This window comes from Falco punctatus (genome assembly GCF_963210335.1).
Source record: "Falco punctatus genome assembly, chromosome: 3".
Lineage (NCBI taxonomy): Eukaryota > Metazoa > Chordata > Aves > Falconiformes > Falconidae > Falco > Falco punctatus.
The window spans coordinates 109,998,409-110,025,959 of NC_137582.1; the positions used below are offsets into that span (position 1 = coordinate 109,998,409).

At 42.0% G+C, this 27,551-nt stretch overlaps 1 protein-coding gene and 1 long non-coding RNA gene across 6 annotated transcripts in view; both read left to right on the forward strand.

The window, feature by feature from the left end:
* SPEN (spen family transcriptional repressor) overlaps positions 1 to 27,551 on the forward strand; it is a 70,488-nt gene that overhangs the window by 29,447 nt on the left and 13,490 nt on the right. For 3 of the 5 annotated variants that reach the window (XM_080378773.1, XM_080378770.1, XM_080378774.1), the window contains 7 exons: positions 18,036 to 18,196; positions 19,406 to 19,606; positions 20,476 to 20,627; positions 22,943 to 23,068; positions 23,650 to 23,763; positions 24,954 to 25,067; positions 26,739 to 26,839. In XM_080378773.1, the coding sequence (XP_080234899.1) occupies positions 18,036 to 18,196; positions 19,406 to 19,606; positions 20,476 to 20,627; positions 22,943 to 23,068; positions 23,650 to 23,763; positions 24,954 to 25,067; positions 26,739 to 26,839 (969 nt within the window). The remainder of the gene's footprint in view (positions 1 to 18,035; positions 18,197 to 19,405; positions 19,607 to 20,475; positions 20,628 to 22,942; positions 23,069 to 23,649; positions 23,764 to 24,953; positions 25,068 to 26,738; positions 26,840 to 27,551) is intronic. The other 2 variants (XM_080378771.1, XM_080378772.1) reach the window with 1 other exon arrangement.
* LOC308060300 lies at positions 3,717 to 9,749 on the forward strand. Its single transcript, XR_013926665.1, has 2 exons — positions 3,717 to 7,647; positions 8,365 to 9,749. It is a non-coding gene; the product is annotated as an uncharacterized lncRNA (long non-coding RNA).

The window sequence follows — 27,551 nt, forward strand, 5'->3', positions numbered from 1 at the left end:
TGGCAGGGTGGAAAAGGCAAAACTAGTTGTGCTCACTGGGAGAGGTGGGTCTCTTACTCATGCTCCGGTGAATGTTTGGGGCCAAATGTGGAGCCTGTGGAAACTCATGGGTGTTTAAACACTTGTGAGAGTTTCTGTGCATGGCACTGTCCTGCAGGTGCTGTGAAAAATTAGCAGGAAGGTGGCAGAGGAGAAGTTTGGGCTTCGTTCCTTGTGGTTTTCAAAGAGCTGTGTGATGTAAACATGACTTTCATTAAATGGAGGTGATTTTCTGGATGTGAGGAAAGATGCTCTGCAGGTTCTTTAAAAAACAAAACAAAAAAAGCATTTCTTCCATAAAGGTTTGGAGTTTGTTGCATTGGATCTCAGCTAACCTTCGCTTTAAGTGTATATTTGGAGGCCTTTAGAGGAGTTTTTTAATGGAAGCTGCAAAGGGGTAATTTAGAAGGTAAGACCAAAAAGAAGGTAGTAACAATAAAATGTATTCTCCGAAGCAGGACTTTATTTGGTGTATGTTGTGGCCTCTCAGAAGTTGCCCACCAGGCTAAGGTGGGGAAGCTGGTGGACGTGACTGTTTTCTGCAGGTGCTGCTTTCTTAGATAGCGTCACCTGTGCAGATGTGAGGAGGAGTTTGTGTTTTGAAGGCTTCTTTGGGTGAGATTTCTCATTCCCCAGCCATGTTACGGAAAAGGGTCGTTGGGGTTTTTTTTACCACTTTGAAAGACTAAAAAACCCCTTGAAAAATACTTAAATTTTCCTCCACCAGAAGCCTTAATGTGATTTTGTTGATTCAGACATGCACCACAAATGATACATGAGCAAACATATTTTCTGTACTGTGTCATGAAAGGAGCTGAATATGCATGGAAGCTGTCTGATCCCATAGGAAACAAACCAGGTTTTGTTTGTGCCCTGCTCAACCTCCTGGACAGCCCTGCCCCCTCCCCCATTTTCTTTGTAGAAAATTATCTTTTCTAGACTGGTTGTCGGGGTGTTCTAATGCACTAAAAAAAATTTGTGCTATTTTATTCAGTTTTGTAATGTCAAATGGCTTGACATGTTTCTTACTGTTCTATGTGTTAGTGATTTTAATGCTTTGCTGCAGCGATGTACTGAACACACGGTGCCGAGCAGTGGGACGTTTTGCTCTTAAAAGCTGGGCATGTGGCATAGTACCTTGTTGAGATGGGATTTAAACTTATCAAAATTCTGGCAGAAGCATTTGATTTCCTATAGGTGATGTCCAGAATGTGAAAGTGCGAACACAGTTGTGTGTGTGTGTGTAAATTTACAGATAAGTGACCTGAGATTTCCTTTTGCCACCTTCTTTATTTTTTGAGTGCTTATTCAGTTGTCTGGTGTTGAGGATGCTGGAGGATTTACTTGTTAGATGAGTAATTTCCTATAGCTCATAATGTAAAATAGATCTTGCTCTGAAATTAAAAAAGCAACTTCAGTTTAGATGCAGTGAGCATTTTCACCACGATCTAGGAGAGCATAGTCATTCCAGTACAGCTGAAATAAGGCAGTGGTAAGAAGTTGCATGTATAGATGTTTGAAAATAATTTTTTTGGAATTGTGGTAGCTCTACTTAAAGTTCTAGTGACAAGTGGGCAAGGCTTTCATAAAGTAATTAGAGATTGTTTTTTAATTTTAGATTTCTGTGATGAAATTCTTACTGGAGCAGTGAATTACAGTTGGAAAGGAATATGTATGTGTTGTTTTATGTGTCTTAATAGTGAAATACACTGAAAAAAAATACTGCCAAGAGAATTTTAATCATGGGAAAAACAGGTTTCCTGAAACCTCCCATGGAGGCTCCTGCATATTTTGTTGGGGACTTTCTTAGCCTGTTCAAACGACTGAAGTGAAAGTAGAAAAAAGTGAATTTAGTTTCATTACATAATGCAGACCTTTCCCCTACCATTGTCTTCGTCTCCTCTTTCTCGCTTAGTTTGTCTGCCAGCAAGTGATGAATCACTGACTTAGAATAGGATTTAGGGGTTTTGAGTGGGTTGAGAGATGCCTCTGCTGGGGACAGCTGAAAAATCAGGAGGAATGAGGTTAAATGTAGCTTGTCTTCATTTAAGAATCTGCGAGATGGTCTTTGCTGGTAATTCTGCATAAATTTGGGACTGTCAAGATTACCTGCATATTTTTGATCTCTTATAGCAGGATGACAGGATTTGAGCAGGAGCCTGTATGGGAAAAAGAATTAGGCTAAGATTTATTAAAAAATAAATAAATAAATGCGTATAATAGGAATCCTCCTTTTCAGTTACCACAAAAGCAACAGTAAATCCTTATGAGTCAGGTGAAACACCAAATCTTTACCTTTTGTTCACATAAAGCCACATGCTGCTTTGATGTTCTCTCTGTACAGGGAAATGTGAATTAGGGAAGGGAAAATTAAAAAATCCAACTGAGGTACTCTCAGGTTTTTGTTACTGATGGTCGAGCATTTTCACTTTGTTCTTTCTTGTGTTTCTGTTCATGTCAGCCTGCAATGCTTCTCATCTAAATATAACCTAGACCATCCTCTTAAAACAGGTTGGGTTTTTTTTTAACCCTTGGGAGTGTATCAGGTTTCTTGAAACTGAGCACAGGCAGAAAAATTTCAGATAGCTTTGAAGAGAGAGGAGATATTTTTGTGTTGAAGAGATTAAAATAAAGAAAGCAAACCTTTATACCTTCCCTCCCTTCTCAAAACCGGCCGATAGAGACTACCTGTACATGCATGCACACGCATGTTTACACATAAATAGATCCTCCTGTGGGGAAAAAGAAATTAAAAAATTAATCTGAGATCTCCTCGCAGCTGGCGAGCAAATGGTGTCTCGGTCCCCTTGGGCCGGGAACCAGCGACAGCCCATCCGTCACCTCAGGCCGGCGGGAGGCGAACCGCGCTCTCCCGCCCGAGCTGCTGACAGAGCGGCGGGGGGAGGGCGCCAGCTCGCATTACCTCACCCGTACACTCCGGAGTCATCTATTAAAAATGCGCGTTGCATAACAGATTTTTATCTCGCCCTGAAAACCCGCCGCTTTAGGTCGCCTCGCAGCCGCTGCTGGCGGCGTGAGCCCAGCCCGGTGCTGTAATAATGGCGGCGCTGCCGGGAGATGCGAGGCCACCTCACCGGGTGCCTGGGGAGGGGGGGGGGGCAGTCCCGGGCCCGCCGCCGCCTCAGCGGGCGGGGGGGCGGCTTGTTTGTGCCCGAGAACCGGTCTGAACCGGCGGGAGCCGGCCGGGCCCGCCGCCGCGCCGCCCCCGGGGCGGGGCCGCGCCGCCCCGCAGACCCGGCGGTTAAAAATACCTCCGCTTTCTACAAAAAAACTTTTTTTTTTTCTTTTTTTTTTCTGTAAAAAAAAACCCCAACCGAGACCCAACCAGCCCCTTGCTGGAGCGGCTTTCGCTCTTGGGTGATTTTTTTTCTCTCACACAGCGCAGGAAAGCGCCGCGGTTACGCAGCGAGACGGCAGTGGAAAAAAGCAAGATCTGACTGAGGGAGGGAACCCGGCTCTCCGTTTCAGCCCTGAGTTTTAAATCGCTTTTTATTTTTGAAACCTTCCTTCAGCGCCCAGCGCTCTGCCGGCTTTAGAAGTTAGCACCGGTTTCCCCGCCGGAGGAATGAGCCCCAAAAAGGCCCCAAAAAGGGTCGAATTTGGAGCCTGCCCCCTCATCTTAGCACTACCGCTGCCATGATATGAAGCAGGTAGGACATGGTTGCGAAACGATGTAGAAATTTCAACGTTGGTGTAGCCCTCTGGAAGAACTCACCCCCCATCTTTTATATGAATATAAAATAAAATCCTTTAAAACATCAAATTAATTGAGTTTTTTATTTATACATAGTTTTCTTAGCATGAGCTGCCCAAAAAAAGAGTGGACATTTTACTGCAATTAATACACTCCCCCAACCCCCACAGCACTCCTAATAACCAATAGCTGGTAATTGCTGGCTCTAAATGACACAACAATTAAGCCTCTACCTAAATTTCCAGGAATAGGTGTTTATCTAAATCTTGTTTGTCTTTGTTTCTGTAGCAAGGCCCAGAAGCTTAACTGCTGCTTTTTCAAAGTGCATTTGGTTTCTTTGTCTCTACAGAGAAAGATTTCTGTCTTTTTCCAAATTAATTTCAGGAATGGAGTCTTAAAAACACATCGTGTTGGTGGATGCAAATGGAGAGGGGTCCTAGAAAAAGACGTCTGTTTTATTGCAGTAACTATTTTGATCATCTCAAATGACATTATTATTTTGCATTCTGTTAAAGATTTAATGCTGTAAAGACTTCTTGCAATTAGATCAGTCTTTGTTAGCAAATATGAGGCAGCTGAATCCAGGCCTTCATGTGAACTTGCCTTATCTGCTGGGAGAGGAAGACCTGCTGTGTTTAAAAATAACATTTCTAAGTCACCTGTGGACAGCTGCAGGTCTGCAGGAGCCAGTATCTGGTGTGAGGTTTGGCAATTTCATGTCTTCCTAACCTCCTTTTTTAGGAACGGTGGGGAAAACCAGAGCCCTATATGGAAGGCATCGTTCCTGCCAGCGTTGGGGGAGATGATGTCCTCCTGAGTTTCGCATTGGGTTGTTTAAGCCCGTGGGAGCTGCTAAAAGTTGGTATTTTTTTTTTCCCCTGCAGGCATGCTGTAGCCTGAGGAAGGTCTGGTGCTGTTGGTGCATTGGGTTTGACTTTGGGGTTGTGTGTGTGTGTATTAACAAAATGGTCACTTCTAATTGCGTTTTTAAAGCTTTGATTTCCTTCCAAGTATTTTGCTTAATCATCTTGAGTAGGCTGAGGGAAGGAAAGAATTAGCTGAGGTCAGGGAAGTTGAAGCTGCCCGTGTTACTTCTCAGAAGCCAGGCTTAGTCTGAGGGATCCTGAAGGCAGGAAGAAATCTGCCTCCTGTTCTCTTCCCTGCTGCACGCCGCAAGAGTGAAGGGAAATCAAACCCCGAAAAAGCCAAACAAAACAGGGAAACTATGTAGCGCGATAGGCTGTGCTGGGTGCCTCCCTCTGTGTGAATGGTCCAGATTCCCCTTCCTTTGGGAGAAATGCAACTCGGATGTGATTCATCACTAAAATAGATTAGAGGGATTGTAGTTTAGAAGTGCCTGCTTGTCTGCACTGATGGTGGAGTCTAGACAGCTCAGATGGAGACACATACATTACAGGCACCAAAAGGTGGGGGAGAGGATTCCTGTTGTAAAGTCCTTGGGAATAATGGGCAGTTTAATAATTTCTAGTGAATGTTCACATGGAAGGGTGAATATCAGAAGAGGAAAGCTGTGTTGAGCACTTCCTGAAAAAGTGCTAGTCATGATGATGATAAAAAGAAAAATCCATCCACCACCTCTGTTCAGTCATATGTGTTTCCATTAAAGCGTAGCCAGGGCGTCCCTTCGCATCTTAAAGGTTGCAAATACAGCAGTTTGGTTTTTTTCCCAAAGAGGATGTTTGTAGCTCTGGCAGAGGTGTGGGTGTGGGCACTGTAACATCTTCAGGAGGATAACCTACCCCTTAAAACCTAAGGGCTGGGAGAACAGCTCTCTTCCAGGTGTATTTCTGAGACTGGGGCATGAACTTTAAAGGTAGAACGTGCTGTGCTTCAACCGAGATGACAGGGATGTGAGTTAATGATAAATAAACCTTACTGGGAAGGAAAAAAAAGGGTATCGTCCCTCAGACTTTGCCTGTCGAATTAACTGTGTAACCACTGCACTTAGGTGTGCCCTTAACGTCCAAGCATCAAGTGTAGTCTGTCCGTGAAGTTGCCGGTGCCGAAACCACTAATGATGGCATCAAGGTTTTAAGCGTGAAAGCTTCTTAGTGGGTGATTAGATATCTCTCTCCAGATCATTAGGGTCAGCTGGTAACACTGCTGGGAGAGGAGAATGCGGCACGTTTATGAGTGGAAAATCACAGACTCGGAGAGAAGTGAGAGCTTCGATGTTGTGTGGAGGAGAAACAATTTGTATGTGCTAGGACGCAGTTCTAATTTTAAAAAAATCTTTAGGGGAAGCAAAAGCTGAGTTTCTGCAAGGAGGAAGAGGGAGGCGTGTGCTGTGTAGATGCCACATTAGTAAACCCCATGAAAACGCTGCATTATTATTTAAGTGCTTCATACAAGAACAAAAATAGCCCGTTTAGTATGTGTGGCATTAAGAAACAAGACCTCTCTGCGAATCCCTCCTTCTTGCAAAAACCCTGTAACAAAGGTAGAGGACCTGTTCTTTGATTTCCCGATACTTGCTGGGTTTCAGAAACAAACACCCCATCTCCTTCCAACCACAAGTTCTTGTTCCTGTTTGGGAAGTGAAACATGGAGCTGTTCAAATACTTCTCTGAAAAACATCTGGAGTTCAGCATGCAGTTGCTTTATTTAGCTCACAGTGATGATTTTGACTAGAAGACACTTAGGAACCTAGGATAGCAGCAAGAGTACCTTTTGGAGAATCCTTTTGAAGAGAGGGAAGTGGTTTTCAGGGCTGTCTTCTCCTTTCTTCCACAGTTGCCTTGTATTCTCCACAGATACCTGGAAATATTCATTGTTTTTATACCAGGGTAAAAGTAGGAAAACGTCATCAAAGCCTTTAGAAATCAGGAGAGTAATTAAGACCCATCTCCAGCAGATCCTGGCAGTAAAGACATTCACGTATTTTATCATCTTACGTCTGTTTGAGAGTAGAAAGCTTTTCTAGCACGTTAGTGTGTGAAAGAAAGGCACTGTTCTCCTGAAAGTGAATTCCCAAGAATGAAGAGCGCTGGGTCCCCACGAACAAATGGTGCCAGGCTGGGCTGATTGAGAGACGCAGAGTGCCCTACTTATTCCGGCTGCTACAGGTTTGACCTCCTTGTATCATCTGACACCTCGTTTGGTAAGAGGTTGCTGCAAGATCTCAAACCCTCAAATTATGTAAGATTTACACAGTTGCTTTGAAGTTAGTCCCTCCCTTCAATGTTTGTTTACTGCCTGGTATGTCCTGTTGTCTGGATTATGAAGGATGAATAGTCACAGAAAGGAAGCTATTGGGTTTGTACAAATTTTCTATTCCTCTTCCCTTTCTAAACCTGTTGGGAGCTGTATTTATCCCAGTTTCAGAGTCCGGGAATACACTGGAGACGTCCTGTGCTGGTTGGGGCTTTGCTGGGTAAATACTGGCTTGTAAGTTTTCTGTTTGTTTGTTTTGAGGCGGAGGGAAGTGAGGAATGGCTTGTTGTGTTGTTAGAGGAGAAACAAATAGATGCTATCTAACAGTTATTTCAGAAGGAGTTTATGTTGGTTTTGCTTTTTAATATGCATTTTCCCTGTAACTTTTAGAAATCACATGTGAAAAAAGGAAGATGCTTAATTAATACTGTACGTGTGGCTTACAGACTATGCCTTGCTGTGCTGCTATGGTTTGGAGGTTTTAAAGTCTGCTCTCCGTAAGCTCTAAGTCCCGTAAGGGGAAGCACGCAGGTAGAACACGTAGGCTTTGCGTGTGGGAATTCCTCAGAGGACTTTTCTTCTGTCCTGTAATCTCCAGTGTACCAGCTGAATTGCTACACACTGCTCCTCCTTTCCCAGCCCTGGTAACTATGCTGCTGCTGCCATGGGGTATGGAGACCAGAGACATAAAGGCTGTAGATCCGGGGAGTTGTGAGGATGTAAGGCATTTTTCTTTTGCATTGTTGCGTATTTTTGCATTTTACCCACAGATACCTTAAGTCCTCATCCTTGTTTTATGGTCCCTGGTTAGTCTGATAGACTGTCCCAGGCTTTTGGGAAGGGGAGTCATGACTTCTGACCATGGAGAGGTTTAATCTCTAAATTGTAACAAATACTGCTGAATGAAATTACAAAATAGGGCGCTTTATCAGAAGTTGAGATAAACTTGAGACTGCTCTCTATTATGATACTGGTTTGTTGTGTTTTATTTTTTTTTATTTGTTGTTTGGGGTTTTTTTGTTGGTTTGTTTTTTTTTTTTTTTAATTTCTGAGGCTGGTATTTCTGTATATGGTTACTTGAGAAATGTAAAGACCCGCTTTCCCCACCAACATGATGTACATTCATGAGACTGTGGCGCTTTACCTGTTTCATACAAAGATTGTCTTTTTTATTTTATTTTTGTGACTTGTGTTTGCTACCCATGTGAATTTTCACAAAAAGTTCTACTTTTAGTTTTATTTTTACTTGCATGTGGGCAGAAAATGAAGTAATTCCCAAATATAGTCCTAGCCAAGAGTTCCATCTGTTCTCTGCATTTTTAAATGGCAAATTAATCCTTAGCATACAACTCATCAAATGTCTTCTCTTTTATAATATATGCTGCCTGAGATCACAGAAATTACTTTTTTTTTTTTTTTTTTTTCCTTCCTCCCAGGCCTTCCATTTTAAGTCATCCTTTGCGCGAGAATAACAGCTACCGTTCCGGTTTTACGGAGTGCTCATGTGCATCTTCCAGTTGCTGTAGTTGGTCTAAATAAGAGTATTAAAAAAAAAGCCTCCAAAATTATTCTTCCCTTCATCTCTTTGGCATTTCTTTAAAAGGCTGTAGAAGATGTAAGGCAATAGAAATTCTGTTTGAAAACCACCCTTAATAAATGTACTTACTTCTGATGGAGAGCTAAGGTCACTCTGTTTTTTTCCAGATTTCACTCTTTGGACAATGCTGCCCATTTTTAGAAGTTCTAAACTTCCACAGCACTATCTGCCATAAATGGAATTTCTATATTAAGCTTTCATGTTCCCAATTTTACTTAAGAGGTATTGTTTATCAGCTGTGTATCTTGGCGTGCCTTTCATCACAACTCCCATCCGAAGAACAATTCTATTTGTTTATAAGAAAGGATGCACCATTTCAAAACCGCTCTGCATTAGGAATTTCAACAAATGGCATTTTGTGTAATGCTAAAAAACAGTCCTGTGAAGAGGGAGGCGATGATCTCACCCGCCTTTTGGCAGGGCAGAGCACAGGGTCGAGGGCTTGCCGCCCACGCAGGCGGGGAGAGCAGCCCCTGGGGAGCAGAAGGTAAGGAACGGCCGAGGGTGGAGTCGATGGGGCACGTGTGAGGCCAGATGGCAGACAGATGAGAGCTGTTGCACCGCAAGTTGCACCAGGAGAGGTTTAAATTAGTTATTAGGAAAAATGTCTTCACTTGAAAGAGTAGTCAACTATTGGAACAGGCTGCCCAGGGAGGTGGTGCAGTCCCTGGAGGTGTTTAAAAATTAAATGAAATTAAAAAAGACGTGGAGCTTAATGACAGGGTTTAGTGGTGGGCTTGGCAGTGCTCGGTTAATGGTTGGACTTGATGATCTCAAAGGTCTTTTCCTACCTAAATGATGCTATGATTCTGTGATCCTGCACTTGGACATGATAGTGGTTGCATTTGAAATGACATTTCACTCTGCTGGCTTATAGATGTACTTGGAGTAGAGTTTTGCCTGTTTGTTTGGTGGGTTTTTGTGTGTGTGTGTGTTTGTGGTGTTTGGTTGTTGTTTTTTTTTGAAGATTCATAGTAATCCCCTTCTGACAGCAGTGCAGTTGTTGATTAGGAAACTGCCTTTAAATGTTGCTTTCTTGGTATTTTGAAAAGATTTGGCCTCCTGTGAGCCAGGAGATCAAGTTCCTCAGCCTGCTCCCTTGGTGATTCATTGAATGACCTTGGGCAAAGCCCTTGGCCTCTTCTTACCTTGTTTTTCCATCTGCAATGCAGGGATGTTAAGACATACCTACCTCCCATGAGTCTTGAACTGTCTTTTTTTTTTTTTTTTTTTTTGAAAGGTTTCATATGCTCTGAGGTGATAGTTGCAAAATATTAATTTAGATCATCTGCAGATAGCTGGCAAAAACTGTTTACTTTAACAGTATTACGCTAATTTTGGCCAAAGGGTCAAAAGCAATTTTTCTTCGAGACTGAACGAGCTGTTCCTCTGCCATAGCAGTGAACTTTGCCTCACTGTTTTCTTTTTAAAGCCTGGGCGATAGCAGGCTTACCGGTGCCGGCAGCTTGAGCAGCAGCTCTTCTGCAGGCAAGTCCCAGCGGCACTTGCAATCATTTGGCTGAAGCCTGGTGTGCTCAGAGGAGGTGGGAATTTGGGGTGGCTGCTGTGGGACTTCTCACAAGGGCTGGTTCTTGAGCCAGGGCTTCCCTTGATGAAGGTGATGTTGAAAAATAGAGACACTTTGGGCTTGCACATTCTCACACCCACCCTCTTTCTTCCCTCTTTGCATCAGTGGAAGTTTAATTGTGGGAAAGCTGTACCAAAGAGCTGGCTTTGTACTTCACCCTCAAGGCCTCGATGACTTTAATCTTTCCCAGCACTGAGCTCCGTCACCGTGGCCGTTTGCTGAGAAAGCATTTCCTCCGGCTTCCCAGAGTTTCATTTGTGAGCGTGAGCCGTCCCACCGTTCCCTGAGAGCATCCATGGTTCAGAAAGGCTGTGCAACTGGGCAGGCGGGCAACTCCAGCTGCTCCCAGGTTCAACACCAAACCCATCCACGGCTGAGTTAACAGCCAGCGCGGGGAGCAGAAGGCTTAAGTAGCGTCTTCCCAGCAGTAGTAAGCTATTGCGGTTGCTGAGTCGACTGTTTGCTATGGAGATAGGCTCATGTGTTTGTAACAGAGGCTTTTTTTTTTTTTTCCCAGGTTAGTTTTTTTTTATTCTTGGCTTGTACGAAGCTTGAGCCTAAGGAGAGAGGGACATAGGTCAAGGAGTGAGCTGGTAACGCTGGCTGTGAGTTGGGCACAGTCTCCATGAGCCAGACAGGATTAATACAAACAGATTTTTAGCAATTGGAATGGATTATTCAGTTGCAGGGAAGAACTAAAAGGAGCCCATGGCTGTCCTGAAACTCCTAGAGCATGGGGCTCGAGGGGAACAGTGGCTATGGGGGTGGGAGTAGTCCTCCGTCCTTGTGAGCAATGTCTTCATCTTTTCCATGATTCATTTCAGCCTGCTTTTTCTCATGAAAGATCAGGTGTCACCATGATAAAATGACTACAGTAAATATATTAGTGTGGCCTGTCATAGAAATTAAAATGTGATATTAATAAGCTAGTCGCTTGACTTGTGTTAGATATATGGTAATTAGTATCTGTAGACTGTCTCTCAAAAACCTACTGGTCAAAGACTGAAAAAAATACTGCAAGCAGCCTGTGTTATTTGGCCAGCTGAAAGTTACCATGGTTGTGTTGCTTTCCCATGGCCTTTAAACATCATTTCATTTCATTTTTTTCAATTTTAGGATTCCAGTCCAGCAGGAGATTTTTTAAGTCTCCTTTCTGGGTGTGGTAAGACAGAAAAAGTTAAGGGAAAGAGGATGTCTTAATTTCATTTGTCTGCATTATTTAATGATCTTTCTTCAGAGCAGTAAATACTTTATTTGTTGTGTGCTTTTTGTGACTGTTTTCTGCTTCTGTGCAGTAGGTATTTATCCCCTCCCCCCGTAGATTGTTTTATCATAGTTGTGTGTTGTTAAATACTTCAGTGTGTGACATGTACAAACCAAAGTTCCTTGGGTGGCAAGTTCTTGGTGGCTTGAAAGGGTGCCAAGAATGTCACGCAATCGCATCCCGGCGTGCTTTTCACTGTGAGCTCCAAAGGTACTGGAGGCTGGGGTGATGGGCATAGGGTAATTACACTGAGAAAGTACTAGGTGTAGCTCTCTGCTCCCTGGCTTGCTTTCTCCGCCTTTTCATGCTGAGCAGCCGGAGTCTGCTTGTATACTTACTGAAAATGTAAAGCTTTGTTATGAAATGGAAGAGCAGGGTTCAGGCTCTTTTGTGGTACCTGTGTGTGGGCTGAGCCCCTTCAGCTGCTCATCTGTGGTCTGCAAAATATGGTAACAACTTGTTACCTCTTGATCTCTTCATCCAAACAAACTTTAGATGCTTGACTGGGTTTTCTGATATCTTTAACTTCAGGTTCAACAACTTCTTTTAACTAGGAAACACACCCCCCCACACACACCCTATTTATTTTCACACATGTGGGGAATGCTATTTTTTTCCTTACAAATAGGCTGGTGTGGGCTGGTATTAACGCAGGACACATCATGTGTACAAAACAACTACCTGCATATTTAGGTCAGCATTGGAATCTGCTCCGACAAAGAGATGCTAACCCTCTGCCCGGACCTCATGAATTTACATCATGGTTACTCCTCCTTGAATGTGGCGGAACAGCCATCTGGATTGTTGCAGTGGGAATGGGTTACTTGCTGTTCTTGCTATGGTACGTGTGATTCGATGTGTGCTTTTTGACTTGCACGTGTGTAGAGAGTGAGGGAAATTCTGGTTAAATACCTTTCTAGATGCATGTAGTATTTAGTAGTAGGACAGAAACAGCAGCCTGTAATAGACCTGTGCATATATTACTTCAATAGATCATTTTTCATCCAGAAGAGAAGTCAAAGTGTTTAATGGGTAAAGGTCCTTTAATCTATAGCTAGAATGGAATAGGATGCATTTTTTAAGGTTTTTTGTTTCTAAGCAGTTAGCATTATAGTTTTTGCTGGATGTTGGCTGGCAATAATCAGGTCTTTAAAATTCTTTTTTCCGAACACATTGGTGCGTTCAGGGTACGTTGACCAGTTTTCTGGTGCTGTTTTCCCATGTCCAAGAAATCAAACTGGCATTTTGTTTCCAAAGCCTATTGTTGACATAAACTATCACAAGGATTTGTGTCTTCTGGACAGAGCTGATCATATAGCACTGTCACTAGCTGCCTTTTGCAGCTGGTGGTTTTTTGCATGGAGATCATTTACGGTGGCTTAACTCGTATATGGAAAGGGAAGGACAAGAAAAAAAGGGTTTCTGTTGCTTCCGTTGGGAGATGACTGTACGTTAACTTTGGATTTCCTGACCCGACTTAGGAATCTGCTGCTGACATCAGCCATGAGAATAACCTGCTGTCAGCTGGGACTGGTGCTGCAGGAGGTTGTCCTGAAGAGATCTTTCGAGGAGATAATCTTTACTTAGAGATTATTTTGACGGGGTATTGAATCATAGCTGATCTAGGCAGAGTTCCTGATTTCAGTTAATTTTGGCAGGAAAAAAAGTAATCGCTCTGCATATTTCTGTGAAAGGAATCCTGGATCATTTACAGTTCTGGTTAAACATTTTTTTGAAAGCAGCTGTTAAAAAAACCCTTAATTTTTACTTTTTTCCCCTGCTGAAATTTGGCATGTGCTCCCTTGAAAAATGAAAAGGGGTTAAAACTGATTTTAGGTAACTTGGTTTTTAACTTGCTCCAACAATAAGAGCTTGTTTTTGTTTTGCCCCCCCTTTTTTTTTTAACCCTGAAGTTTGGCAGTGTGTGGCTGGAACGCATGTTCACGCTGCTTTCTGCTTTATTTTCCACGAAGGCCGCAGTGTTTCCTGCTCGCTGTAACAAGGGTAGTCACCAGCCTTGCAGCTGACTCACTGTTCTCAAATCAATTCGCAGAAATGACAATTGTCCCACATTGTAAAATTGCACAAGGGTAGGGCAGGTTGTGAGATCCCTTGATTCAGCGCGGCTGCCATTGACGAAAAGCAGCGGGTATCCTGTTACATCGACTGGTTTGGAGCCTCTCTTTTATCTCTCTGTTGCTGGAGAACAAAGAGAACAGCTCACTTTGTATTCTTCACTCAAGTGCTTTCATTTTTCATACATAAATGGAGTGTAGTTAGTTACTAGAACTGCAAAATGCAATTACTTGAAAATGAGATATTTCAGTGGAAATGAGGACTGGTTATATAGGGTGCATGCACTAGGATTTGAAACGTCACTTTTGCAGTTACAAGTGAGAAAAGGAAAATTCTGTGTGCTAAATTAGCTGCACCATACTGAAACCAGGCGTATCTGGGGCTTCTTTTTGTGGCCTGAACCCCATTGCAGGGTTCTTAGATGGTGAAGCCTTTGTGGCTCGGGCCATATAGATAAAACTTAAAGACTGGATTATGAATAGATTTTTATCTTGATTAATAGAAAGTAGATAAATTCTGTGACTAAGAACACACGCATCTTTATACACTTGTAGGCAATTATGGAAGGCAGATTAATATTTTAAAAGGGCTTGTAAACTACACTTGTAGTGAAGTGCATGTGTAAGAGAAGGATTTCATGTCCGCCTCCTCATTAAAGTAAGAATGATCTCCTCTATATTGCTCAGGTTTTGCATCTGTTTTTGCTGACAGTACAGTCAGAAATCTTTATTCTACATTGCCATGATGCCATGATAAAAGCTGGAGTGCAGCTGATTTTAGAAGCTGAACAAAAGAGCATCTGAAATCCTTCCTGGTTAAATGCTTAAGTTTTTCACAAATGAGTATACGTCACCAGAAAACGTCTGTGAACCACCGAAGAGGCAACTGAAGCTGTAAGCCTGAGATGTTTAAAAAAGCAAATTCCCAGCACAGGCTCCCTCTCTGTGCAACGCGTGTGTTGTGACAGCTCAGGAGATTAGTTTTTCTGCGTGCTGGCATTCTGCTCCGCTGAGTTTACATGGATGTTGAAGAGCAGGTTTTCCCGTGTTGGGAAAAGGCTGTGTGCCAGAGCACGCTCTGCTTCTGGAAAAAATCATCGTGGGTTTAATACCGTTAGGGGAAGCGCAAAATGAAGCTACAAAGCCATTTTCTTTACGCTGTTTTTGGCCTGCCCCAAGACCTATTGATTGCTTGAAATACTTTCAAGAAGGATGTTATCAGAGCTGCTGTTTTAACCTGTCTTTTATATTCCCATGTTAAAATTTCCCTGCGTTGTTTTTCTAAAAGCCTCATGAACTAACTTTTGCTATAAGAATTTTTAGTTACTTATTTTCTGCGAGTTGGCAACATTTTCAAAATTAGTCATAGGGAAAAGAAAAGCCATATTCTCATTTTAGTATCTTGGGCATATATCCTTGTGCAGCTTACATGCTTTAGGTTTGTATTTTTTTTGAAGCTGGGGTAGTTGAGAGTTCTGTTTTTCTGCTTGAGACTACACATAATTCACTGTCAGATACTTTATTTTGATTCTGCTGTGTGCTATAACTGGATGACACAGCAGCTATAATTAACTCTTCCATCATTCTCCTATTCACAGAACATAAACCCAAACCTTTGACTGACTTTTGAATTATTATATCCACTTTTCTTCATTTGGAAAAGTGATGAGGCTTTCCCTAAAGAAAGGGGAATTGTTCTTGCTACCATTTTTTTTTTCCTGTCTAAAAACAGAGTCAGGAAATAATGATTTTTTTTTTCCTGGAATGTCTCTGAAGGTCTTGATTTCCTCAGGGACACTTATCCCTAAAACTCCCTGGGGAAGTGGAAATTATCAGCATGATCCTTGTTTCATCAAGTTGCATGGAATTCAAACTCTTGTTGTAGAATTTATCACCCTGTTAGACTGCTGTTTCATCGCTTGGATGTCTTACGGTGTTACCCAGAGATTTATCTTTCTTTTTTTCCCCCCAGTGGAATGCTGTGATTTTAACGGTATGTTTCATATTTTAAACATCCTCATTAAAAAACCACCTAAAAATAGCCTGGTCCCATTTTAAAGCACCACTTAAATAGAAATTCAATGCTGCCTCTTAAAAGATACAATCTTAGCAAAGTAGAATATTAAAAATGCTTTAGGAAGTACATGGTTGATGATAATACTGAGCCGTCGAGACATGAGAAGGGAAGGTAAAAATGCATACGGGGCAGAGGCTTGCTGCAGCCCTAAAATCTTATTTTAGCCTTCCCCAGGGGATCATGGTAAACCATGCAGTACTGCTGTCAGCTTGGGAATTATTTTCAGATTCTCCCCACACACGTTCTCTGACAATATTTGTTACTAAAAGAAGTTTCTCTATTCTTTGCTGATTTATTTCATAGTAGCAGGCAATTGCTGACGTTAACCCCTTGAGACTACTGAAGGCCTGTTCACGTGGGGCCGGGTTTGTCCTCCTTTTCCCAAAATACGGTAGATAAGAACTTCAGTTTATTGAGGACTTGAGGTGATCCAGCATTGCCAGAGTTTGCAGAAAGGTAGGAGGCAGAGGGGATCGGGTAAGTGGGCAAAAGATGAAGGGTGAATTGCAGCATGCTTCACTTCTAGCAATTAAATAGTTTATTAATGAATAGGGCACAAAAACGGGTTGCACAAACACAGGTGAGGCAGAAAGGCAGGGGGTTTACAAATTCAGAAGAAAAAATGAGGCTGTGAATGGGCAGCTTGGTGGTAGGAAATCAGAGCTGGGAAACACGAGGGACCGTAGATTGGGAGGGGAAATGTTGGTGTATCTGAGATAACAGGTTGGGTGGCGCAGGGCAGCTGCCCCTTGGCCAGCATATAGCAGAGCCGCCTTGGAAGAGGAGGATGGGAGGGAGGACTGAGATTTTCACTCCTTTTCTGGCATGGCTTTATTTTATCTGCTGTCCCAGAGTGACACTGAACTTCCTCCTCCAGGGATGGAGGAGTTAGGAGGCGAGTGTGTGGGAAAGGCACCAATGTGTGAAGCGGCTCGATGTCAACTGCATGGGAGGGTTGTAATGAGGGGGTGAGACTGGGAGGAGAGTTCTCATGTTTATTATTACTTCTGCATTTTTGACCTTTTTTGTTTTGTTTTGGTCTGGCATGTTTTTATATCCTCCTTCGATTGTAAGCATTTTGGGACAAAGATTGTCTTCTCTTCTGTGCCTCCAAATATAATGGGGACAGAGCCCAGGGGCTTTTAGTAATGTGCCACAGTGCTCATTACACCAAGGCATTCAGAAGGAAAAACAGTTTTCTGGAATGTTTTAAGAAAAAGGACTCTGTCGCTGCTGCCTTGGCATTATATAAACAATCCATTCGCAAAAGAGTGTAGTAGAAGTCACAAAATCAAATAATGAAAATTATTAGAAGCCTGAAATGGTTTCCCTGAGAAAAGAATGGGAAAAGTTAAGCAGTTTAATGTAAAGAAGGTATGTAAGAAGCCTATGACATAATTTAGAATAAGAAAAGCTTGCTTATCGTTTTCTGATGTGATGTGGAGAGGAACGTAAAAATTCAGTTGAAAGCAGCAAATTTAAAACTGACGCGGTTATTTTTGTACGTGGCAGATCTCCCCCCCCTCCAGCCTCCGAGTTAAAATTCCAGCAGAATTTTTTAGAAGGCTGCTCGTGTAATGGAGAATGCAAGTCTCCAGGGTTATGTCAGACAAAATTATTTTTAGCGAAGTTATAAGCCCTCATGCCTCGGGGAAGAAATCAGCCACTGAAGAAGGATGACGTGTCCCCACTGGGCAAGCTTTAATAACATTATTCTCTGTGTTTCTTACTCTCCTGCGAAGCATCTAACGATCTGCACCGTCAAGAGTCGGTGGACTAGATTGACTCCCTCTGTGATCTAATATGCAAATCCTGTTCTGCCATAATTATTGTTTATAAGAGATGTTCTTGGCTCTGAATTCTTTATTCCCTGAAGTTGGCTGTTGAGCCTGAGCCTGCAGATAGCGTTCGCTGGTTCGTATGCATCTGCCCAGGTTGTTCTGAAGCAGTTGACCAAAAAACTTGCCATGCTTCTGTTGCACGAGATTTTTATATCATCAAAGGTACAGATCTTTTTGTAAAAGGTGGGCAGGAGGCAGTAAGGAGAACTCTAGGGTCGACTCTTGGATTGACAGTGGCACCTGAGAGCATGATAATATTTCGGTTTTGTACATGAGAGTGCTGGGAGGGACTTTTAGGCTTCAGCAGACCTGTGTGCCCTCTCTGTATTTCTCCAGTCTTCCCACACAACATTGTGTTACACTTAATTAAATCTCCACCATTGTCACGGTGCGTAACAGGATCTATCTGACATTTTACCCATATTCTGTTTGCCTGACACTCTCTGAAAGCTTTGTAGGAGAGTATTTGTAGAATGACTCTAAATTCCTGTGTATAACTGGGCTGTGTTACAGAAACAGGATTTTCTGCATCAGGCGAAGGAGAGAGGACGGCCTGTAGACAGCAAAAAACTGTGACGTTTTGCTTTTTAAATAAAATACCTGTGTCCTCTAGTTGCTTTGTGTGTTCGTGCACTCATCTGTCGTTTCCTTCATGCTGTTTATAGCAGTGACTCCAGCAGCAGCTCAAGCGACGAGTCCCCAGCACGGTCAGTTCAGTCGACAGCCGTCCCAGCGCCTGCGTCCCAGCTGCTTCCATCTCTGGAGAAAGATGAACCCCGGAAAAGTTTTGGGATCAAGGTTCAAAATCTTCCAGTGCGCTCAACAGGTAAATTCACTTGGGAAAAGTAAAATAAGGGAGAAAAGGAATAGGAAGCATGAGGGACTGGTTAAATAACCTTTATCATGTCTTTGATGCAGCAGCCATGTGCTGCCTCTGAGGACAGGATTTGCTCTGCTTCTGCCTCGGTTCTTGTGTGGCGGTGGGAAAATTGCTTAATTAGTGACCATCTGTGAGAAATCCTGCAGGTCCCTCGCTTGAGTCCCTGGGCTTGAGCGCTTAGAGCTACTGGAGCTGGCGCTTTGGAACAGTAATGTGGATTTCCCCAGGGAAAAACCTGAGGCATCTCGAATTTTTCATTTAAAATTCGGACCATTTATTCTCACCCTGCTTCAGTTTATTTTTTAATAGAAAAACTTCAGGGTTTTCTGTTGCAGCATCGAGTGCTATAAAACACCCATAAGCATATTTGTAATGGTATTGGATATTGCATGGTAAATAATGCAAGAAACCACTTGGTGAGGAGTGCACATGATCACACCCTGTTCCCTGTGCTGAATGCAGGAGGGATCCCCCAGAAAAAAGCAGCATGGGATCATTTGTAAAACAGTTGTAACACAATCCATGGATACAAAGTACTGGCTGAATGAAAATAATATGTATGAACTTTGTGAGCAGGGTACCTCACAATGTTCTTTTTGTAGATTTTATTTCTGTAATACTCCTTGAAGTGACGCGAGGCTGAGGGAAATAACTCCACATAACTCCCGGGTAGATTATGTGATTGTGAGTCAGATTTTGCAAAATCTGATGAATCTGCCTAGTTGTCTTTCTGAATTGACAGAACCGAGTGCTGTATAACTGATCTCTATTCCAGTGCCTCATCCCAGCTTTGGGAAACTGCTCTACGTAGGATTATTAATGAAGTAACACTGTTTATTTCTTCTTCATGTTGAATTGGGTCTCTTAGAAGTAATAACTATACACTGACAGCTTTAGTGATGTAAAGCAAGCCTTATGTGTGTAGTTTCTTGGGTTTAAAAATCAAGGCAAAGAGAAAGATCAGCCAGAAGCTTTTGACGTTGGCAAAACTAACACCCTCAGTTAAAAAGGCACTTCTGTGAACACTGAGATTCAGATTAAACGGGGTGAAGGCACAATTCGGAACAAAGAATAGATTTCTTCATGTCTCTTATGGTGCTACTACGTTGGTAAAAAATACATTTTTATGATACTAATGTTTATGTGTTTCTTTAGACACAAGCCTTAAAGATGGACTGTTCCACGAATTCAAGAAGTACGGAAAGGTGACGTCAGTGCAGATTCATGGGGCTTCTGAGGAACGGTATGGACTGGTGTTCTTCCGACAGCAGGAGGACCAAGAAAAAGCACTAAATGCTTCAAAAGGAAAACTTTTCTTTGGCATGCAGATTGAAGTCACAGCCTGGATAGGACCAGGTAAGGTCCATGTCCCTGCACAGGGCACCTGACTGCTCTAGGCACATTCACGGGCTGTTGTAAAGAGGCAGCATAGAAATACGAGATGTTAAAACTGCCTTTCTGCAGAAACATATTTTAAAGAACCTGGGGGAGATATCAGAATAAATTCCAGAGAAAGGAGAGTGGATGTTCTTAGGTCAAACAGGGAGAGAGTTCAGTCTTAAACCTCAGAGAAGGAAACCTGCCATCCTCTCAGACGGTGGGATCTGCTGGCTGCTGGAAGAAACAATTTCATCTTCCATGTCTCAGTGGAGCAGAAGCCAGTGGGTGGTATAAGCATAGCACTGAGTCCTCACAGCTTGTTTTCTCTGCTTTTAATTAAAACAGCTAACGATGGCTGCATTTTTGAGGCTAAGGCAGCATAGCCTGAATGACTGACCAGTGAACACTATAGCATTGAGCACGTGGTTAAGCTTTCAGTCTGTACTTCAACTGCTTGTTTAAAAATTGATTTCTGAAAACAAACTTCTTCCGTGTGCTGTTCCCCAAGTACCGTGAAGCCTTATTTGAATTCAGGCATCCAAGCATTAATAGTTCTTCAAAGAGTAAATTTCTAGAGAAGTGGTTGGAGAATACAGCTATCTTTCACCTGAGGATGCTCAAATTCCTCTGCAGTCACCCAGTGGTGTGATGCAGAGATCTCAACATTGCACATAAATAACAATTCACAAGTGTAGTACTGTGTATTTTTGTCAGACATTGGTTGCTCTTGTTCAGATCGTATCTTCTCATCAGGAAGTAGACTTGAACAAACCAACCAATGTGAACTGAACTTGGTGAAAAACACCTCCATCCATTACAAGTTTCTTCCTCTCTTTTGCTTCTAGAAACAGAAAGCGAGAATGAATTTCGTCCTTTGGATGAAAGGATAGATGAGTTTCACCCAAAAGCCACAAGAACTCTCTTCATTGGCAACCTGGAGAAAACAACCACCTACCATGACCTTCGCAACATCTTTCAGCGCTTCGGTGGAATAGTGGTATGTGAATTCTCTGTGCTATGTAGGGTGTCATTGCCTCTTTCTGTATAGACCCGTAAAGTGCTGCAAGCTGCAGTAATCATAGTGTCGATGACAGATAATTCAGTCTTTATATAATAACCTGAGTCATCCATCTTGCTGGAATATACCTGAAAGCTTTTCTTTGCATGAAATCTTTGCACACGTGTGTTGAGGGAATAACTTAGCAGTAGAAACAAGTCTTAGGAGCGTTTACAAGAAATGTCTTCTGTGAGCTCGGAGCGTTGGCAGAAAAGCCTAACTAGATAGCTGAGATGTAAATGTGCCTGGTGTTATTTTCATGATGAATCAGTACAACTCGATGAAAGTCTAAGTTTCCTGTTGATTTGTGAAACAAAGGGTTTAGCTGCTGCGTGTGGAAGTAGCGATCAGCTATCACAGTCTGTGCCCTGACAATAGGGCAGAAGAGGCGCAGAGCAGATGGATTAGTGATGACACATGTGGGATTTGGGTTTTCAGCTGAGCAGGCGTATCTGAACGAGATAGAGCAGCAGTCACTCCCCTCTCCTCTCCTCATCCCACTTTCTATCAAGTCATATCGATGTTGCATTTAAGAGACATTTTACAGAAAAGTAAACTGTCCACAGTCAGTTTAATTAATTGGATCTGGACTTCAGCACTGGTAGTTTATGTACTCACTGGTAGCTGTGGCTGCTTGGGAACATGCTGTTCCTTATTCATTCTGCTCTGACACATTTTTGTAACCATTGAGGTATCAGTCACACATATAAGGGACCCCGTATGTACTTCCCCCAAAAAAGAAGGGGAGGCTTCTTTATGTGATGTAGAAAAATACAAAAATCTACATTTTATGATGTCTGGCACTTCTTGTGCATCCAGCCTCCACTGTATCCGTGACATCAACACGGATTTATGAATTCACACAGTGTCTGCAGCTTAAACCCTTTTCTAATGTTAAACCAGCAAAGTTGTCCTGATAAAGATGCTTATCAGTAGTAGTGCACTGTCTTGTAAATTGGCTTTTCTGTGAAATAGTGCTGTCCTGTCAACATGATTAATGGGTCATAATTTGGCAGCAGTGCTGCCTTGCACAGTTTCCGTGAAAACTTGCAAGCTCAGGTGCAGCAGGGACCAGCTTTATAACCTTTCTGATGGGTAATGAGCAAATAATGATATTTTATTTGCCTGTCAGAAGGAATTGCTTGCCCAGAGTGAGTGGTCAAGTATAATTTGCCACAGTTGCAATTGTGCTACTTCAGACACTGGAAATGTAGTCCTCTATTAGTATTCCACTTAAATCATTAGGCCAGGGCTATAGAAGTCTAATAGTTGTGTAAATCTCCGTGTTTACTTCTGTTTTCCCAGATAAAGAGCTCTTGGGTGAGACCGTATCAAACTGCTGCCTTGTCCCTAAATTTATTAACCATGAAATTAGTCTGTCCTGGATGTTGGAACGTTTGTGCTTAAATGCGTGTGCTGGCATTGGCATGTAGCTCACAAAGGAAGCTTGTGCTATTTAAACAAATAAAACGAAACACTCCACCTTCTATTTTCAGCTCAGAATGAATCATAATCATGAGTTTGTTCAGAGGCTTTTCGTACATTTGCCAGTGCAGTGCTGAGCTTGAATGTTAACTAAATATCAACTCCAAGCTTGCTGGGTTTTTAAAATCGATTAAAATCAGCCTTTATTAGACTTAGCTGTCTCGTGACTGCACTTACTTTGAATGGGTCTGTGGTGGCTTGGGATCAAATACCAGCAGCAGTAGAAGTTGAGGATCTTTTTTGCCTTATGGTGCCATGTCAGTGCCAAGTTCAAGAGGTGAGTCCAGCCTCACTTTCTGTCTCTAGGAACAGGATGGATCATGTTTATTTGGAAAAGAAACCCTGCTTGCCTCTTGGCTCAGAAATGAGGATTGGAGCAGGTTGTTTCCTCTTGAGCCTTTGCGAACGAAAATGAATCTGTATTTCTCTGATTCTGAGTTCTCTCTTCTTGACATAATACTAACGAACTAAAGATACTGTTCATTGATCAGGTCAGGCTTACTTCTGCGGGGTTGAATTTTAAATTGGCATTATGAAGAGCTTTCCCTGCATCAGTAAGGATTTGGTTTTGAATGAGATACAGCAGAACAGTGAAGTTAACTGTCTAATATTGTTCAAATCCTCTCTCTGAAGAAAATACTAACTAAAGAGTGCTTGCTGTGCCATGTGTGTCTTAAAAAAAAAGTCCACTTAGATGTAATTATGACACTGTTGAATGCTTTTTTTGGCCTGTTGCTGACTGTCAATTGTTATTTTGTGGTTTTCCCCAGGATATCGACATTAAGAAAGTGAACGGTGTTCCTCAGTATGCATTCCTGCAGTACTGTGATATTGCAAGTGTGTGTAAAGCAATTAAGAAAATGGATGGGGAATATCTTGGAAATAACCGGCTCAAGGTAAAGAAATCCTCCTGTGGACTGTATCCTTCTCCTTGTTACTTTCATTTAGAGCATCACAGGATATTTTGCACCAGCATAGTTTATGGAAGTAAGCTGTTTTTTAATGCATAGGCCAGATTAGAGCATGACGCTTTCGACCACCACCATAATTGGGATTAATCAGCATTTTTGTTGGCTGTCACAGTAAGGAACCCCAGGATTGAATAGGCCTGAAGGCTGACATTCCCTGGCCTTGAAGGTCCGCATCTGGCAAGGCTGTGTTCTGAAGCTGTACCGGTACTGATGATAAACAGAGGCTGTCAGTCCCCAGAGCTGTCAACCTGTCACTTTTCAGATGCATTCAAATTGTAGAAGAACCAAATGTTGTCAAACACTGTATTTGTTTAAGCATGCAGAATTATTTTCATTAATTGCTATTTGATTTTTCTCTTGCTTGCACCTGTGCAGGATGCTAATTTTAGAAAATCTGTACAAATGACTAGCTTTTTTCAAATAACCCTTTTAATTAGGCATGCTCTATTCAGTTAGTGTAACGCTTGTGAATTGTACTGATGGAAGTTTTGCCCTTTTGTGTTCAGCTGGGTTTTGGAAAGAGCATGCCTACAAACTGCGTGTGGTTAGATGGTCTTTCTACAAACGTTACGGATCAGTATTTAACTCGACATTTCTGCCGATACGGTCCTGTGGTAAAGGTAGGTGGGAGGCTTTGGCGTGTGGTTTGAAGTTGTTACTGTCTTCCTTTCTTCCCATCCTGTCCTTTCAACCCCGACTGTCCAGGGCTTTATAGCTCAGGTAGAGAGAGAAATTAATTCTCTCAGGGGTGTGATTGGCTGAGAGGGCTCTGTAGCCTTGCATCCTGTTGATCCGATACGTAGAGCAGTCGCTTCTGGTGTTTTGAAAACAAAACAAAAAATACTTTGAATGAGCCGAGATAATGAGTATTGTAAACCATTTGTTGCTCTTGTGCAGTACAGTCTCTCCCCAACAAAATTTCAGTAACATTGGAGGAACAGCAGTCTTAATTACGTAGTTACTCTCATGCATGCTGATTACATAATTAGACATAACTATATTTTTTTCATCAGACCAAAAAATGACTTTTTAAAAGCAGTTAGGATAGTCGCACTGACGAGTACATGAAAGAAGAGAGAAAGTCAGTGGTGTTGCAACATACCCGTATCACACAGTGGGAGTGCGTTACCTGCCCCGCTGTGGGTCGGTGCTGGTGATTTATGCATGTGCTTAAACTTAAGCATGTGAGTTGTCCTGTGTATTTCTGTTGGACATTGATGTGCTTCAAGTTAAGCAATACGTGTAAATCTTTGCAGGATCAGGGTCTTGCCTCCTTAAAGGATTTTTGTGGATTTGTGTTGCAGCTTTGACATTCTTTATTGTAGCTGTTGTTGCTTGAATAATAAATTTATGTTGCTAAAGGAAGCTAATACTTGGAAATTGGGTGTTCAGCAACTGACGAGTGGTACTGCAGACTGTGATAACAAAAGCTGTTTCCATTTTGGGATTAAATGTTCCCTTTACCTTTTTTCCCCCCTAAAACACATTGGAAATTTTTCAAAAAATGAAAAGTAAACAAAGAGACACTGCAAAACTGTCACCAAAGAAAAAAATTAAAAGTAAAATACAGAAAAACAAAATAAAGGCATAATATACCTCAAGCCACAATATCCACAATTCAAAGCAGTCCCGCGTCCTTTTATTGTCTCTTCATTACAATATGCCTCATCAGAAAAGCCTGGAAATTTACCTTGCTAAAAATTATTTCCTTACTGGTATCCTTATGACTTAGGATTTTGTTGGGACTGACATTAAGTCCTGTGGATGAGGCTCTTATTTGGTTTTTGTTTTGTTTTTTTGTTTTTTACAGGTGGTGTTTGACCGCTTAAAAGGCATGGCCCTGGTTCTCTACAATGAGATTGAATATGCACAAGCAGCTGTAAAAGAGACCAAGGGGAGGAAAATCGGTGGGAATAAAATTAAGGTGTGCAGAATGACCTCCAAAACAAAACAAAAAATAACAAACAGGGAAAAAAAAAAAAAGAGAGAAACAAATTGTATTTAGGCCTTACCCCTTAAATGCTGGCATTTGCAGACTGCCAGACAAAAGGAATACTTAGCGAGACTGTATGTCCCCCACATCAAAGGCTTAAATATTTTTTTTTATACTCGGCTTATCAAGATGTTAGGGTATCTTGAACTGTTACTTATAAAGCCTTTTCCAGTATTCTGCCATTTGTTTCACTGAACTTGTCTCTCTAAGCTCCTGAGTGTTGGTGTCTGTGTTACTACCTCATTTACCCAAATCCAAGGCAAACTTTTGTGTGTTTTCATGTTAGAAAAGTGAAATCTGAGGCTGTGAGTTCCTCCAGGATAACACATCGCTGCGTTTCAGCTGCTCCCTGCTGATGTCCAGGCTCTTGACCTGGCCAAGGTGATTTGCAGTGGCTTGCACACCATAGTTGTGGGGTACGGCAACCCAGGCATGCAGTTTGCTCTTGTGATGGCAGCTCCTTCCTTGTAACTGATTTTAAAGAATAATAGTTAAACACACTGCTTAAAAAAATAGATAGAAAGCACTTTTTCCAGGAGCAACACTTAACATTTGCAGGGATGTCTTGGATTTGGGTGAATGTGGTAATACCTGTTACGACTGTCCCATCAGTTCCACTAATTGGGGATATGAGATATCAGCCAACCCCCTGAATTATCTTCCTCCTCCTCCTTTCTTCTCTCCTAAAGAGTGGGTAATGATTTCAAGCATGATCTGTCATCTGGTGTATTAACCTAGCAACTTCACACTTGTGGTTGGGACTTGGATATACTGTAGTTTCTAAGTGTGGTGGTTGAATATAAATAGCCTTCATATGCAGTAAAATGTGTGGTCATTTAAAAGTTTCATATCTTGCGTTTGGGGTCTTGCTGCTTAGTGACTTTGGAATAAGCAACACCCTTATGCTTGTATGTCTGTGCTCCACTGCTGTGGTTATACCAACATCTAGGCTGATTGAAAAAAAAAAGGAACTAGAATGTTAAAAATACTGCATTATGTGGCATATGCATAGTGAAATCCATTCTAATCCTTAATTTTTTGCATCAGCTATGCCATTAGCTTCTTAATATTGTCACCCTTGGCTAAAAAACGTCAACTCTTTGAGTAGCTACAATAGGGAGGCGTAATTCAGGAGGCTTGGTTCCTTCCCCGTCCCTGCCCTTGCCTTGGTGTATAACCGTGGGCATATAATGTGGAGTCTGAAATAGATTAATAATACTGACCTGCTGTAGTGCTGTGTTGAGATAAAAGGGACTTTGCAACTGTAATTGGAGTTGTAATATTAAAAATGTCAGTACCACGATAATAAGGTGTAGTTTTCCTGCTGGTTTACTGAACAGAAGCCTCTGGTCTGGCAGCTACAACACACCCCAGTAAGGAGCTAGTTATGTAGCTCCACGCAGCTATGCTGAGTTAAGAGGGAAAGGTCTTGATTCCTCGAGATGTGTAAGGCCAGTCCTGAGAAGCGTTTGATACTGTTTTGTTAAATATTATCATCCCTATTTTCAGTTCTGCTCCCATCTTCAGACTGCAGCAGGCAGTGAAATGTTGTCAAAATAGGATGTTTCTCTCACTGAACGTCATTTACCTTTTATTTTTCAGGTGGACTTTGCAAATCGAGAAAGTCAGTTGGCGTTTTATCATTCCATGGAGAAAACGGGTCAAGATATCAGAGACTTTTATGAAATGCTGGCAGAAAGAAGGCATGTGTCAATATCTTTATTACAGTTTTTTACTTTTCCAGCATTGTCTTCAGTGCAATTTAAACTTTCTTCAGGGCATAATTCATTCAACAAACACTTCTGTTCCTCTTGACTTTATCCTTCTTTTTAAAGTTTTATTAACAACATTTTAGCATATTTTTAATGTATTTTACCTTTTCGGTGTTGTTTTTTTTTTTAAACAAATTTAGGCGGTCAGACTTAAACTGTGCAGATTAAGACAGACAGGATATCACACATCTAAGTGCAGTCAGTTACTGGAATTCATACCTAGGTGGAGGTTTTGGCTATCTGTGTGATCTGTATATTTAGTATCCCGTTACTGTGATGGGTCACCAGGACACAGTTGTGAGTCATTCATCATTTCTTAGGAATGCAAAGAATAGCGTATCTGTAATGCCTTCCCGTAGTCTCAAGAGAAGGATGTATGTTAATGGGTGTATATATAGCCTGATAAACTACTGCTGCTCATCTGTTGAGCTGGGAGTAAAATTTGGTCTTTGACCTACCCCTTTTCAACAGTGTAGTTTGTTAATTTGATAAAATATAAGTGAGGCTGCAGTTTTCGCTGTTTGGCATGAAAAATGTGTTCTGTGTTGATGCCCTTCTGCAGCATCTGTCATGACAGTGTCTGGCCATTTTGCACATGCTGCAACGGCTTCTGTTCCCCCTGCATGGCCACTTATCTCTGCAG